Source organism: Lipophrys pholis (genome assembly GCF_963383615.2).
Source record: "Lipophrys pholis genome assembly, chromosome: 10".
Classification (NCBI taxonomy): domain Eukaryota; kingdom Metazoa; phylum Chordata; class Actinopteri; order Blenniiformes; family Blenniidae; genus Lipophrys; species Lipophrys pholis.
Window position 1 is genome coordinate 18,285,823 of NC_137640.1, and position 16,772 is coordinate 18,302,594.

The window sequence follows — 16,772 nt, forward strand, 5'->3', positions numbered from 1 at the left end:
TTAATCTACGTTTTTAATCGTTAGAAAGGGACAGTCATAACTTTTTTGTATACAAAAAACTACTTTTTATCACTAAAGCTGATAAAGAACTACAGACTTTTCGAGAGGATCATTTGACTTGGTCCTGTCTACACTCTTCTCCACGAATGCCACTCATCACACTGTTTACACAAGCACTGTGTGCTGCCTCAGCTGAAAATTAATTGTTAAAAGAAGCGAAAACCAAAATCTATTGTATGCATTTATGGCCGCTGAGCTTGCCACCTATCCTAAAGTGTGTCTGGTTTAAGTAAAGGTAGCTCTGGCAGAGTCTGGTGGTCTTCACTCCCGAGCATCATGTCCACATCTGCAGCAGAGTGAGAAAGAAATACGACAGAAGAGGCTTCAGTTACAGTCAGAATAAAACCTCCTAACCATATTCAAAATCTTGTCTTGAATACATTTTTCCTTTCGAGAACCATGATTAAATGATTTGATGTGTTCAGAAATGAAAATTACACTTCAAAAAAGGTTGAGAAGAATACCATTAAAACACTAAACTAGTAAGGTATGAATACTTCCCCATCACATACCAGGTCATTATAGAAGCTCAGGCTGTCCACATCACAGCCAGTCCAATACCATATCTTACTGCTGGTGTCAACAAGAATGTGAGTGTGGAAGCAAAAAAATGCTGATGTGGCCATTTATAAGTGAGGGAATGATGGCGGGAGGTCTGTGGTCTGTGGTTGTTGGAAGCTTCCGACTACCTGGACACTGAGTCAATCTGAATCATCCACTCCAAAATGAAACCCCAAACCAACTAATATGAGGCCTCCTTTAACCTCCTTTTATTCCGTCAGTGCATGTTTATGTCTACTCCAGCACTGTAAAGGACATTGTTAAAAGTCAAGCGCTGATTAAAAGTTATAAATCTCCAGCATATGTTCTGTGGGGGGTACTGAGTGTGTTCTGGGGTCTTTCATATATCTTTCACATGCTACACTTTGGAAATAAGGTGATTACTTTAAAATCTATTATTTATGCATAACTGTTATGACTTTCTCCTTTTGTGCATTTGCTTTTCTTCTAAACTGGCAACATGTCTCTCAAACAATCTACACTCATTTTAGTTCACATGGTTATAATCAGTAAAGTCAGTGCAGACTGAAATAAAATGAACTTGACAGTAGTATTAAGTACATAATGCGTAATTTAGAGCCTCATTGATCTGTCAATTTGACCTTGTGTTAAATGTCAGTCTTTTGAGTTTTGTCTTTTCTTAGAACTGAAGCAGAAGGCAAAACAGAGCTGCACCAAAGCAGCAGCGAGCACATCCCAGGCTGGCCCTGTTTTTCGTCTTTGAGCGAGACCCAAACCCCCAGTTATAATATAAAAACCTGCCAGTATAGCAAATTAGTGGTGTGCATGTAAAAAGCCTGGTCTTCTCCCATGCATAAATGATGCAGCAGCGTTGTATCAGCATAGCTCGACAAGCTGTTTGCAGTCATACTCAGCAGCTCCACATCCGCACAGTTCAACACAGCAAATTAGGAGAGGCGAGGATTAGTGGTACAAGAGAGTGAACATGGCAGGCTCAGCACACCCATACACACACGGATATGTATCTCTCACACACACACACACACACACACACACACACACACACACACACACACACACACACACACACACACACACACACACACACACACACACACACACACACACACACACACACTCATCCACCTTCACACATACGTATAGTGTACAGTGTAAGCAAAGAAAGTGCAGACACAACCAGGCAAATGTTCAGAGATGCACTTCACAAAGGCGAAACTTGGCAACGTGAAGAGATGCGATAACAAACCACTGAGCGTCATCTGCTACCTTAGCTAAGCTATCATGGGTACTGGCAGCATTCAGCCTGTGTCACATCCTTATGGCTGCTGACAACACACACTTGCATATGCACTCCTCTGCTTTGCATCGTTTGGCTTTTGCCCCGTTGGTTAATGATTTTTACTTTTCCAGTGTCACAATGGCAGTCCAGAGGCGTGTGCCAGGGTTAAGTCTGACACCCCCACCACCTTTTGGTCCCTATCATGAAGTAAACACATTTGTACACTTTGCCATATGTAAAATAGAAGACAACCCCCCCAACCCTCCCCACCCTATGCATGAATTTTACATTTTTTATTCTTTTTGATTTTCATCCTACTCTATGTTGCTCGCTCTCTCTCTCTCTCTCTCTCTCTCTCTCTCTCTCTCTCTCTCTCTCTCTCTCTCTCTCTCTCTCTCTCTCTCTCTCCCCCTCTCCGACCAGCTCAGAATTCGAATGAAATCAAATGGTCCTTGATTTGCATGCACTTACAGAATATTGCATGTGCTGTGTTTGCTGTTAAAGGCATGGAGAAGAGGGTGGTGGTGGTGGTGTTGGTGGGCGACTATGTGCTTCCCCATTGACATCAAACAGTCTTCTGATATGGAAATAGGGGGGCAAGGGAAGAATGGCTCCTCGCTGAGGCTTTGTTTGGATGTAGGCCAAGGTCTATCCTTCCCTCTCTCCATTTCTCCATCTACCTCGATCCCTCCTTTCCACTCACATGTTATTCATGTTTAGCATCTCTTACCATCACCTTCGGAGGGACTGACTGAAGTTCTCCATTGCTATGGTAGACTTCTGCCCCTTAGAATCAATGTGCCGTTAGCAAACCTAATCCATTCATTCATTCATTCATTAAATTGTTCATTCATTAGTTTGTTGTTAAATTATTTTGTTTGCTCATTCTGTCGCTCTAACAGTGTTTCTCTTCACTTTTCTGTGCATAGTAACATGTTACTGAAGCAAATTAAAACAATGATTAAAAAATTCATTGGTAAACAATTGTAAAATATTTAATAAAATAAATAGCATTACATCCTGATTAGCAACATATTTCCTCTAAATAGTAAGTGCAACAATACTTTTTCAAAAACTAAGATGAAGTGTGGGCTTTTTTAAATAATTATGATAGGTGCACACAAACATGGTGACAGCTGTATACTCAAAATTCTACCAAGATCTGAAACAATTAGAAGGCAAAAACAAGACTGTAATACCTTTAATTATTATTAAAAAAAATTTGCAAAACTCTATTAAAACTAATACAAATTTGATGGCGAAAACTTTCACTGATATAGTATCGTCATAAAAGCTAACGCTAAGTCACTATCAACTGCCAAAATGAAGACTAATGAAAACCTATGGGAAACAACCAAACAGCAGGGGAAAAATCAGACACTGTTAAAAGGCTCTCTAGCACCTACTTTATTTTAGAAAGCATATAAACAGATGGTATGCATACCATACTGTGCAAACATACAGCCTATCAGAGAAAAAACCCTTAATACATCATACATTTACTTCAGACTCGTTCCTTTACTTAACTAAGGATGGAGCAGTTGTTGATTTCATGGGTCTGATTTATGCAGCTACTGTCCTGTGGATCCCGAGGGAATCCTAACTTAATGTTCTTAAAGTTGGTGGGTGGTTTTATTTTTTATTTTTTTAAGGTAAAGAGTTTGCTAAATGCCTAAATATGTGGGCCTCATGTCCAGGCTGGCTAAAGCCCAAACTTTTTTTTTTTTTCTTTCCTGAAAATGAAACCACGAGGACACACCATAAAATGCCCATGCTCGCCATAGTTCCTACACCTATCAAGTCCACTGGCGGTTTCCCTGCTTTGTGAAGAAGAGTTCCTGACATCAGTTGTTGATTTTAGTAGACATCGATCAATACGTCTGTGTTATCATCAGTGTAGTTTTGATGGGTTTGGACCACAGTTTTCTATGGTTGAGAATAACTCACTCTGGACCAAAAATGAATAAAAAATAAATAAAAAAACAAACAAGAAAAACCCAACAACTAAAAAACAACATCTGAAACCACTGCTCTGCTGAAAACTCTACCTAACAAAAGTGCTGTTTGCCAGATGGGAGACTTTTGGAAGGTACCACAAATTTCTTCTCTCAGTACCCGAGAATGCATGTGCTTTCCATTGTAGGTTGTACAGAAAAATGAGAGGGCTCCTGGTTAAGCAAGGGACAGACCTCGAAGAGAGAGGTCTGGGTTGCATTAGGAGTGGAGTCACAGAGAATGGGAAAGCATAGTGTATAAACACACACACACACTTCTATACCATGGTGGAGTCGTATTCTGGTTCACACAAGACTTTATACCTTTCCTTTTAAAATGTGAGTTTCAATAATGCGGAATATGTGTTTGCATGTACTTTGCAGCACTTCAAGAAGCAGAGGAGGCTTATTCCTGAGAGGACAGTGTGGAAGTACTTTGTCCAGCTCTGCAGTGCGCTCGAACACATGCACTCCCGGAGAGTGATGCACAGAGGTAGTGTTGATGCACACTCTAACATATATAAACCATAACAGTATCTCCTCAGTCATTGCAAGTATGTGAATGTTTTACATTACGATCAGTTCAAACCATGAATGAGAATTAGTAGAATCATATGCGCTCATCTTTTATTAACTCAGCAGCAACAGGAAATCTGTGCATTATTGTGTGTTACATGCAAGAGCAAGAAGATTTTCTTTTCCCAAAAGAAATAAAACTCTGACTTGTCTTAAAGGCTTTTCGGGTAAATTTATTGGAGATGTGGCAGGTTGAAGATTAATATTACAAAGTTGCATAAATTAGCACATAAAGCCAGTCATTTCTCTTTGGAGTGAATTATCTAGTTTCATATGACAGGAGGCTTAAGTGTAGGTGTTAAACAATACATAGACCAGAGAACATAGTGTTTATGGGCCCACATGCTTTCAATAGGACCCAGTCAAATCAAATCCTGGGCACATGTGCAAAGGCTCCTGCACGTAAGGAGACATATACGTAGCTACAGGTGATGTACTTCCGCTCGGACCGACTTTGATTAGGGCACAGGGACACTAATGAACCCTGAGCTCTGAGCTTTAACGATCACTTAGCAGAGACCGCCTATTCAAAGGCTGCTCACAATTACACAGCAGCAGTAAATTTCAAAGGCTGTTGCAGGTTACACTGACATGATTTCAGAAAACTGTGCTAATGCCTGGATTACCTTAGATTATATTTTCAATCATACAATTTATGCAGATCATCGACTTGTGTTTATTATGTGATACATTTATGATTACATATTTAAAAAAGAAAATATTGAAGTAAATAATCATTTTCTGTTTTGTATCACTCGGCATCTTTCTGCTTTCTACTTTTTTCTTTTCTTTTTCTCCTGTCTTCTTTTTTGACTTTATTCCGTGTCTACCTTCAGATATCAAGCCAGCCAATGTATTCATCACAGCCACTGGAGTAGTGAAACTAGGAGACTTGGGTTTGGGACGGTTCTTCAGCTCCAAAACCACTGCTGCTCACTCACTAGGTAATGTACTCTTGTTTTTATATATGTACATGAATACACACGTCAAACCCCTTATAATGTCCCAGTTTTGGATGTGTTTCATTAGGCATTGTGCATTGCCAGTGCTGTGCTCGGCCTCTTTCACAGGCCACTTAACTGCTTCCTGTTGCCTTGACCTTTAACCCCAATGCAGGTGAGGACTGAAGGCGACGACACACAACTTTGATTATGAGTCTGGGATATATAATAAACCAACCGGCTTTACAATCAGGGTTATTGTTCTTGTTTGTGCCTGTGATTGTCACCTGTGGAGACTATCACATTATATTTGTGTCCTAAAAAATAAGAATTATGGATCAAAACTGCAATAGTAATCAAGATGCAATATAATGTTCGATTCCCATCTCTGTCATCTCTGCCTGCCTATGTGCCGACGTGTCCTTGGGCAAGACACTGAACCCCAAAAACTGTCCCCATTGCAGTGACAGCGCCTTGCACGGCTGCAGCCTCCAATGGTGTGTGAATGCGTGTGTGAATGGGTGAATGTGATGAGCTATGTAAAGCACTTTGGGGCTGTTAGCTAAAAAGCGCTATCTAAGTTAGTCCATTTACCAGTTACCATTTAAAATGCAACTTTGTTGGACATGAGGCCTTTGAGCTGACTTTGGTGCAGTTTTAAAATAAATGTAACTTGTTCTATCAAGAATTAAGGCCGTAAATCTCAAAAGGGAGCATTGTGACATTTTGATGCTTATTAATTTTAAAGCAAATATTCTCCAATATACAGCTGAAGCCCTTAATGCTTGCCACTCCTGCAAATATCTTGTTGGTTCATCTTGTTAAATAAGTAATAGGGTTTAATGCAGTAACACTCAGGTTGCACATATACAATATACTCTCACCTCAAGAAAATACCTAAATCGATCTTGTTTTGCTTCTTCAATAGAATCGCATTATTATTATTCCAAGAGTGTAAAAGAAATATGGTTGTTTTAGCTGGCAATGAACTGAGTAGTGGTTATTTAGAACATAAACCAAATGGGATAAAAGCCTCTGAGCAGTTGAAGTGTGGGTCAACGATAAAAAGTCAACGGTCCTTAAAAGTGAGAAAAAGGATGAAAGTTACCTAAAAATAGACTAAAAAGTTACCGATTGATAAAGACTAATCCCTCAGAGAAATGACAGAAATTATTGAATCTGTTATTTGAAAAGTTTTAAGATTCAGAATTATCTTCAGACTTCCTAATGGAAGTTGATAAAAATATTGTTTAAAGAAAAAAAAAAAAAGGCACCTTGTGATCATTGATTTCTATATTTACATGTTTGACTGAATAACTTTGAGCCTTTTTTTATTGCATTGAACAAAACCATATTTTTTCTAAACAGTGATAATGTCTGTTGTAAATTAAATATAACACACAACATCAAATGTCAGTGCTAAAGTCATGGAGTGAATATTAGCTGAAGAAAAAGATCTTCCTGAATCTAAGAAAATTAGTTGCTAATTTTTTTCATTTTGCTTTGCTTGAACTTTGAGGTCACAGCGCCTCACTGCTTGTTGTATGCAGGATATGCATTTTATTGTGATTTTTTTTTTTTGTTCAACATTACACAGCAAAAACAACAGAAACGGCTCCAAATTCGCTCACATTTGTTCCCGCTGTCATGATTTTAAATGGGCTTCTCTCCCCATAATTACTTTGGTGTTTCTGGCTGATGAAAGCAGTTGAATGTCGAGATCAGTGTAGTGAAAATGTTGTGCTGCTGCCGTCCAACCTTCCCTTAGTGATTTCCAAAGACTTGAAAATATTATAAAATTTACCCCTATGTGCGAAAAAAGACACTGCCACTCACATTGCCTCACTTTCCTATGTCAAACTGTTATTACCACAAACAGTGTGCTATTCTCAGCACCAGTACACAGCGGCAGCCCAGACTTTGAGAATGTGTGAATCACATGATCAGTTCAGCAGAAGCTCTATCAGTGGAGCATTCTGCAGTGCCAGCAGAGCAAGGTGAAAACGTCTGTGATTGCTCATTAAATGCTGAGTGCACAGCACCCTCTTTAGGCTGATGGAGGACAGGCAGCCTCACCAGCAGAGGGGTCAATCTGAATACGCTCCTCATTAACTGGATTCAATCAAGATATCGTTGCAGACAAATGAGAAATCCACTATCGAGGTGCATACAGTGCCGTTCAAATGTTGATAACAGTATATTATTTGCAAACACTTTGGAGAATCTGCCCCACTTTAAATATGTACGAGAGGTGTAGATGTTTGTTGATTCTTCAGCCATATGCACATATCACTGGATGATGTTGTGCTGTAGAAGCAGATGATGTCTGTAGGTTAGCATGACCTGTCAACACCAGGGACTCGGGAGTGTGTCAAGCTTTCGCTCTTGCTTCCCTGCCTCCCTCCTTGACATTTCCTGCTGTGTATTTGAAATAGCAGATATCCTCTGTCTTTCTTTGTCACCTCTTCCTCTCTCCTGCTGCTGTTTCTGTATCTCACTTGTCCTCACTTCTCTTCACCTCACCTCCCTCTGCACCACCCCTCCCCATGACTTTTAGTCTGAGAAAAATTATGGCTTGCATGAAAGAAAGACATAGAAGGTGTGAGAATGCCATAATTTTACAGAACGGAAGAGTGAAATAAGGCAGAGTGGATGAAGCAATATGCCAGAAAAAAAAGAGGGATACAGAAAAGCAGGATGAATGACCAAAAAATGTAAAATGTAGAAGGTCCAAGGTGTTGGAGAAAAGTGTGACAGAGTGACCGAAAAGAGAAGTAAAAAGGAGAAAAGTTATGGGGCGCAAAGTAAGAAGAGAGGATGTGACAATGTGACAGCAGAAAATGGAAAAGAAGAAGGTAACTAATACAGTGGAAGACTGAGAGAGAGTGATAGAAAGAACACGATAAAGAGCAATGTGTGCATGGGACTGTGTGTGTGTGCATGCAATGGCGTGGGTACGTAATGAGCTCAGTCACCCAGCTGAACAGTAGAGCAGGGTGGTGGAGCTGAGATGGAGGTCCAGGCATGCAGCCTGTCAACTCCCATGCTTTCAACTCAACTGTTCAGCAGTCCACACACACACACACACACACACACACACACACACACACACACACACACACACACACACACACACACACACACACACACACACACACACACACACACACACACACACTTACACACACACACACACACACACCTCTGGTGAACACTGAAAGAGATACAGACTCTTTTGTCTGCAGGACAGCTGTATCTCTGAGCAGAGGTACATATGGTTGTGAATCTATGAGCACACATACAGAGGCTGTTGATCATGGCCATTCAGATAGGTGAACAACAAACATGCACAACAGTTGCACACCATGTCATAGAAATAGAAATAGATATGAGCATGTTAAACACACCTATTACACAGTTTGAGCCTTTCATTGTAGTGGTTAAGTATTTACAGTTCAGGCAGGAGTTGAATTTAAGGAATTAAAAAAAAAAAAAATGACATCTTAGTACCAGATAAGGTATTGCAATCTTTAAAGAAATGAGCGACTTACTATTTGCCACTGCCAGTTGGCAGCAATGAGTAATATAATATACTTGCAATTAACACCTGTAATGAGAAAGGTGTTAACGACGAGTGCTGGGGGAAAAGGAGAGCATGGGAGCAGAAAAACTTTGGGCAGGCTGATGTTGAAAATAATTACAGCCATTTAAATGTGTATATAGAGATGTCGTTATCTTACAAAGGCCAGTGAGCTGTGACATGAGAGACGCAGGTGGACAGCCAAATTGGAAGTGATGGTTCAGCATGACATTTAATGTAATTAAGGAATTATATAATATTGCTATGATGGAAATGCAGTGAACATTTGGTATAGACAAAGGCAGTATAGTCATGTTGTACAAAAATGTATTACACAACAGAGGACACATTTATAAACTATTACTCTGCATCTGAATGAGAAATTCAGCCTTTGCCTTTTAGATTTGAGCTGAATCGTTCTTTCAGTTCAAAATACGAGAATCTAAAACAAGACAGATTTGAAACGGCTTATAAAATAAAGGAAATTCCTCCTGAAATTCTTAGCGTCGTTCAAATTGTCCTTTGAAAGCGTTAGGTTATAGGTGTTAATAAGGAAATCACTGCACGTGCCGATAATGTATTTAAGATGGCACAAGTTTCATTTTACAGCACATCCAGTAGGGAATTAAACGAGTGTTCTTTATAGTGGGTGACTTCTCACCTCCTATACGACAACGCTTATCCTGTTATGCCAGGAATACAGTGTTGTCATTGCTATTCACAATAATGGAAATCAATCCCAACATGACTTTCAATTTATTTGCATGAATAAGTAATGTGCCCTTAATTCAGCATGCTGAAGGAGCTTGAGCTCGGCACCGCTGCCTTTTTTTATGCAACTATTAGCATAAGAGAGGCTGATTCCTTTTAATCAACTAATAATGAATGTTAGGGGAGCCTGTTCAGACCGCACCATGAGACCTCACAACATACACATGCACACGCCCACATGCACACACTCAGATATACCACCATACCAACCTGATGACCAATTAAAAACACGAATCCCCAGTACCCTGATTATTCTTCCACTGGCTCTCTCTTGCTTCGTCTCTGCTTGTGCAGATGCTGATTATTTTTGGAATGACAGGTAACACTTCATTATTCAAAATCGCACATTTAAGATAAAAGCGTATTTTCTCAACCCAATTAGATCTGCACAAAAATTAAAAGTGCTGGCTTTCATTTTACTTCCCATAGACTTCCAATCTAATTGCCCCCTCCGTAATGGTTTTATTAATTGCAATTTCGTTGGTGGAGTTTCCACAGACCTGTTAATGTGCAGAATGGCCCTGGAGAATTTGTACACGCTTGTATGCGCACACGATTGAGTACAGTAAATGAGTGTGCAGTTATTTCTTGTTTTTTTCTCTCTCTCTCTCTCCTTCCATTTTTATGCAAGCTGACTTGCCTCCTGAGCTCTTTCCTCTTGAGAGGTGTTTTCACCTACCCTGCTCACTTCAGCTGTTTGTGGTATGATGTAAACTCGACAACTAACGGTTACTGTCCAAACAAAATTCGTTCATCCTCACTTCACCCACGAATTTCCGAATGCATATGTTGCACAGATGCAATAGGCACCGTGGCTTGGGTCATTTCATATACAAAACAAAACTCTTATAATTTCAGTTTTGTCATGCTCACTTAATCTAATTTCCATTCCCTGTTTTTGAATGGATTTTGTATTTATGAGGCAATCCCCACTGCAAAATGAGCTGCTATTTGATTGGGATGGCGGGTATTTTCTGGCTCACAGGCCGCATTGGTCATGCTACATAACCAACAAGATAACCGGAGTCATAAACAATGAGAAAAAGTCATAGGGAGACATAATAAAAACAAGTAGAAAAAGAAGGTAAATATTTCAGCATACTAGATCACTCCAAGGGTAATAAGCAGTAAGGAAAGAGACCCGAGATGATGGTAATTAGTGATACATGTCAAACTTTGTAGTCTAGCCTACCAACATTAATGTATATCAACACTATCCACACATTGTATCACCTCAGCAGAGCCTGTTTGGACTTCCTCATATTTTAGGGAGCCTCCCGTCAAATGTTTGCGTTAAAACCATTGTGAGAGCTTCTTGGCACAGGTTTGACTGCTAGTAAAATTTCCCTCCTCTAACCATATGTGAGCAATAAAAGCCTCTGCTGGATGTGCTTGATGGGCTTTTACATGGGAAATCACAATAAACAGAAAGCAGATGAAAAAAACCCAAAAAAAAACCAGCCAGTCAAACTGAGCTAAGAAAGCAGCAAATCTCCGAAGTTTCCTGCAGTGTGTTCTGGATCTGATGTTGAGCTGTGGTTCCTCTTTGTGTCCAGTTGGTTGACGGTCTGATTTTCTGGAGCTCTGCCATTTGCCATGGCAGTGTGGGATTCTTGAGTTTCAAAACCAGAACCATGAATGGGCCAGCTTTTAAGGCTCCATCGCTGCTCCCTGGGCGTATGCGCCGACTACTGTTTCAGATCATTACTGAGCCTCAGTAATCAAAACTGATTTATGTATATTTTGTATGTGTGTGTGGGTTGTGTTGTCTGTACATATGTATGAAACGTTGTGGTTTTATATATACTTGTATCGATTGCCTGAATGGAATTGATGTATATGACAAAATACATCTATTCATTATTAAACACTGTATTGCTTTAGCCTGGCTACAGTATGGATGTACTTCAAATTCACCATTTTGTGTTGCTCTGTGTTAAAAATGTGGTGAATATCGCAGCCTTTCTGTGCATCACAGGTTTAAGCGAATCCTCTGTTTTCCGCCTGCTCTCCTTTACTGTTTGAGCTTTGTCAAGTGACGTTGCTGGGTTGTATTGGGGGGAAAACATGGGGCGGTAATACAAAATGTTAATGTTCAATCACTGTTTGTTTTCTTCTTCTTCTTTTGTGCCTCTCATTCATTCTGTCCATTCATGCTTCTCTTTGGCGCCCTCTCTTTGTGTTCCAGTGGGTACCCCTTACTACATGTCACCAGAGAGGATACATGAAAACGGCTACAACTTCAAATCTGACATCTGGTCGCTAGGATGCCTGCTCTACGAGGTAAACCATAGGAAAATGTGCACACACTGTCACCTTGCAGGCGAAGGTAGGAGTGACACAAGAAGACATCAACTCACACACACACACACACACACACACACACACACACACACACACACACACACACACACACACACACACACACACACACACACACACACACACACACACACACACACACACACACACACACACACACACACACACAGAAACAAACAAGCCGTCCTCAATCCAAAATCATGTGGGTGTGTACAAATACATTTATGGCCTGTATTTTGTTCACATTGCTATATCAAGGAGGGTGACAAATCACAAAAACTCCACATATTGAAACAAAGATGATTAGGTTAGAAATGTGCTGGAAATGTACTGCTCATATCTTTGTAATGATTTGAAACTTTACATTTTCCATTTGAAGAGAGGGCTTTTATTTATTTATGGAGCAATGCCAGACGTTGGTATTCCGCTATTTGCGTCCTGTTGCTCTGATTGCACAGCTGCTTTTGTCCATATTTCTGTTCCGCAACTCCAGTTTTGGAGTAGTATTACCTTTTAAAGTGACATTGACAGCTCACTAGTCTGGCTAAACTTTGTCATCAGTGTGCAGATCAGATGCATGCTTGATTGTGGCGTTGATGTATGTGAGCATGGATCAACATTTTATTTCACGAGCGATAATGTATTTGTATATATCAATAAAATACATGCATGTATAGTCATAAAATATTCCAATGTTCAACCACATTTCTTAATCTCTTTTGGTACCCTGTGGCCTATTGGAGTCACGTCTCTTATGAGTGTTTGAATTTGAGTCGTCTAGCCTGGGAACCTGGTAAACATTGAAATCCTGGCGAGTGAAGGGAACTGACATGGCCATGTGTTTTCGGTAAGGCTGCCCAGTGACACTGACTAGTTTGATTAGTCAGGAGCAAAACACCACAGGGCTCTGCAGAGACCACACTGAGCGCAGACAAGCCCGGGAGGAGCACACACAGCCAAGGGAACATAAGAGAAAAAGAGTCAGGGGCAGAACAATGATAGACATGGATGATAACAGTCAGTCTGACGCTGCACCTTGCCAGCGTTTACGTGCACCAAATACACACAGACTGGCCCAAATTCAGAGGCTCACTGCTGGCCAAGGAAATACCCTTGTCTCTCTCCCCTCGTCTCTCCGAATTCCCCTGAGTTGCGGATCATTTGGGCTGCATTTCAACGCACCAGTGACTGCACCTTCACTACAGCGCCTCAGGCATAGAGGTAGAGAACACGCAAGAAGTTTGAGCACAGCTTGCAGGTCATGGTTGCTCAGAGACCACAGTCCTTCATGCTAATTAGTTTCCCACAATGCATTGCTGCCGTGCATGTCTGTGGTTGGCTGAAGGCAGCGGGTGCTGCAGGTCGCATTCCCTTTTTGTACTTCTTATGTGTGCAGTGCATGGCTGTTCACATGAAAGATGCTGCTTTTACCTTTAATAGAAAACACATTGCTCGGTTATGTTGCTCTTGTTGCATAGTATCTGTAGGTATTGTGTTTGCATAATTGCAGCACCACTAAATGTTATCGTATTTAAAGCAGTCACAGTGAGTTGATTTGGCCTTTCACAAAGTCAAGTTTCAATAATCCCATTAAGTTTCAGTTACCCAAGAATGATTCCAATTTCCTGTTTGTAGGCAAAGTTTTTACTGTTCTACTTTGAATGGAAAAACTTAGATTTTTCTTTAGTTGAAAGTGGAAAATCCTAAATTTTCATAGTACTCCTTTTGCAGCTTGAGCATCAGTTGTTTCAGTTTGTGCACAATACGTTGATCTTTTACACATTTCAGAGTGAGGAGAGCTTTGAGGGCATCACAGTCAGGACTAAATACTGAAAAAGTAAGATGGAGACCAGGGAAGCGGAGAAGCAAAGAGAGAGCTAGAGAGCAAAAGTGAAAAAAATAGATGAGACTTGTTGGTCCCTGAGGAGGTCAGAAGGCAAGGAATAAAGATGTGAGGTGAAAAAGTTTAAGAATCTATATAGGAAGCTGGAAAAGGGTAAGGGCATAGGCAGTACACGCCATGAGAGAGAATGAAAAGAAAGAGGAGATAGAAGGCTAGAGAGGAAGCTGCAGCAGAGGGGAAGAAGTGGAAAGGGAAAATAACAAATAGCGAGCCGGGTTATAGATTGCTGGAGCGAAGAGAAAGATACGAGCTGTTCATTCAGAGATAAAGTACTATAGGTACATGAGCAAAGACAGAACTCCAGCCATCAGGTCAAGGTGAGCCATGCAAGGAGCCTGTGGAGATAAAGATTTTACAACCGTATTGTTACCAGAGCAGTGCTCACCACTCCATGCATATTCTCTTTGAAGAGCACACTCCTGCTTCTCGGTAAGAGGGCTCTACAGTGCATTCACAGTGTCAGGAAACTTACCACTTTTTCTCCAAAACTCTGTTCTCCTCGTGCTCTTCTTCTTCAGCTATGTTCTCTTCCATATACTTTCCTTTTTCTCACTTAACCTTCAGGCATAAGGAATCCACACAGAAATCTAAGCCCAATCCCTTTGGTGCTCATTGATTTTGCTGTGAACATACAGTAGAGGCTGAGGATTGTGCTCATTTAGGTGTGTGTGCACGTGTTCTTGTATGTGTGTTTGGATCCCAGGGAGTTCCTTATGTGTAAAATGGCTCCATTTGAGAGGGCCTGCATTTTTCATTCCTGTGCCCGGGGGTTGACTCCGAGTCCGAAGGGTCCGTCCATCAATACGTGGTCATTGTATCTGCGTCTATCTTCATCTCCCATTCTGTTTGATCCCTTTCTCTGTGTGTCCAACCTCATTACATCACCTCACACTGCCCTGTGCCCTTCACCCAAACCTCCTACGCGTTGGTAAACAGGGAGGCGCATCAGCGTTGTTTCTTAGGGTGACCAGAGAGGTAAAAGAGGGCAGGTGTGGGTGTGGTGTGGTGACATTCCAGTTCATGAGATTGAGGTATCCTAGCAATCTCTCTCCTTCTGCTCATTGTACTTGAATTAGTTACTCTCACACACTGAATCTGTTTCCTATGGGGAGATGCATTTTTACATACATTGCAGTTGTGCCTCTTGTGATCTGGTTGTGTTTGGTCTAACTGTTAGAGGAGAATATCTTTGAAAGATTTACAGGAATGTGTCTCCTTCCTGTGCTGGGCACAGCCGCTCAGCACCTCTGCCTCCGACTGTGCCCACGTTGGAGGCCTCCTGCATCCCCCTTCCCTCTTGTTTTGCTGTTGGTTTTATGAGGCCCAAAAATGCTGGGTTCTCAGCAGCTGGTGCTTTCATGTGATGAGCTGCCCCTGTGGGTACTTCCTTGTATGGCAGAGTGTGACAACATCTTCCCCCCCACATCGCTCAAACTGGAAAAATGTGCATGAAATCATTCATTTGCATTTTTTGTTACATTACCATCCATTGTAGATCAACTTGCTCCTCAACCCATTGTTGTACAGTAGTACAGGCCTTTGTAAAACAGTATATATTGTCTTTGTTTATTCTGTAAGACGTTTCCCCAGTAATTGGCTCTGAGTTAAAGCCTATAATACTCCCAGTAATGTCAGGAATTAATTTCCTCTCTTAAGTGCTGTTCCTGGTTCTGCCACCCCTCAAGTAAGTTATTAAGTACATATTTTAATGAAGAAAGAGAATTATGCATTTGACATTATTTAAATAATATTTAAATAATTTGTAGAAGACAGCTGAAAACTATCACAGTAAGCTTGATTAATGCTTAATGAGCAACAATTAGACACAAATATAAACTGCTGTCTCAACCTTGTCTCAGTTTGCAGGTCACACTTCTGTTTTTGTGGATTTAGTGTCAAGTACCCCCACACTTTGGATTACGTTCTTCGTAAAGTTTTCTCCTCTGATGTAGCTCTTTTCTCACGTTTCTTGGACCTTTTGGCATCCGCCATCTTGTTGAAAGTGTTGACCGTGCTGTGGCGCACCTGAGGCAGAACTATTAGCTGTTCGCTGCTTCTCTTGCTGTATTGGTAGATTACAGCCACAGGTGGCTCATGACTGCCACACTGTGGTAGCTGTTGGAACAGATTGGTTGGAAATTCCAAAAAAAAGAAAAGAAAAAGAAAAGGTCCGCTTATGTTACAAAATGTTATCATCCAAATAATTAATGATTAAATTAGTTGTCCACTATTTTAACATTCAATTTTAATCCATTAAATCAATTAGTTGTTTCAAATCCTCCAACGGCATCCACGTGATAAAAAGGTATAAGTCCACACTTACATGTTTCGGCTGATCTGATTAAGTCTCAGCATGTAGTTAGTTGGTATCAGTAGGTGGTGACTGTAAAGTTAGTACAGTGGCTGACCGAGAAGAGCAGAAAATGTGTGTTTGTGGAGGACGTTCAGAGAAATCAGAACAAAGCAAAACATGAGGCTAAAGCTAATGCTAATACTTTTTTTTACTTATTGTAAATATTGTTATTTTGATCACATTTTCCTCATATTGTTCTGGCCTAATAAGACAGCTTTACATTTCATTACTATGTTTCAAGTATCAGTAGAGAAAACTACGGGCAGCACTGTTCTGTACAAAAACATTCACCTTCAGGAAAACTGTTGCTCTTTAATTAATGTAGATTTTTATTTTCATGTAAATCTTAAAAATGGTCCTAACGGGAAGATTTTATTTTATTTTATTTTATTTTATTTTATTTTATTTTATTTTATTTTATTTTATTTTATTTTATTTTATTTTATTTTA

At 40.4% G+C, this 16,772-nt stretch overlaps 1 protein-coding gene across 1 annotated transcript in view; it reads left to right on the forward strand.

The window, feature by feature from the left end:
* Nucleotides 1-16,772, forward strand: part of nek7 (NIMA-related kinase 7) — a 69,465-nt gene that overhangs the window by 38,968 nt on the left and 13,725 nt on the right. Inside the window, exons 6-8 of the mRNA XM_080473689.1 lie at nucleotides 4,261-4,369; nucleotides 5,289-5,396; nucleotides 11,933-12,027. Of these exons, the coding sequence (XP_080329815.1) occupies nucleotides 4,261-4,369; nucleotides 5,289-5,396; nucleotides 11,933-12,027 (312 nt within the window). The remainder of the gene's footprint in view (nucleotides 1-4,260; nucleotides 4,370-5,288; nucleotides 5,397-11,932; nucleotides 12,028-16,772) is intronic.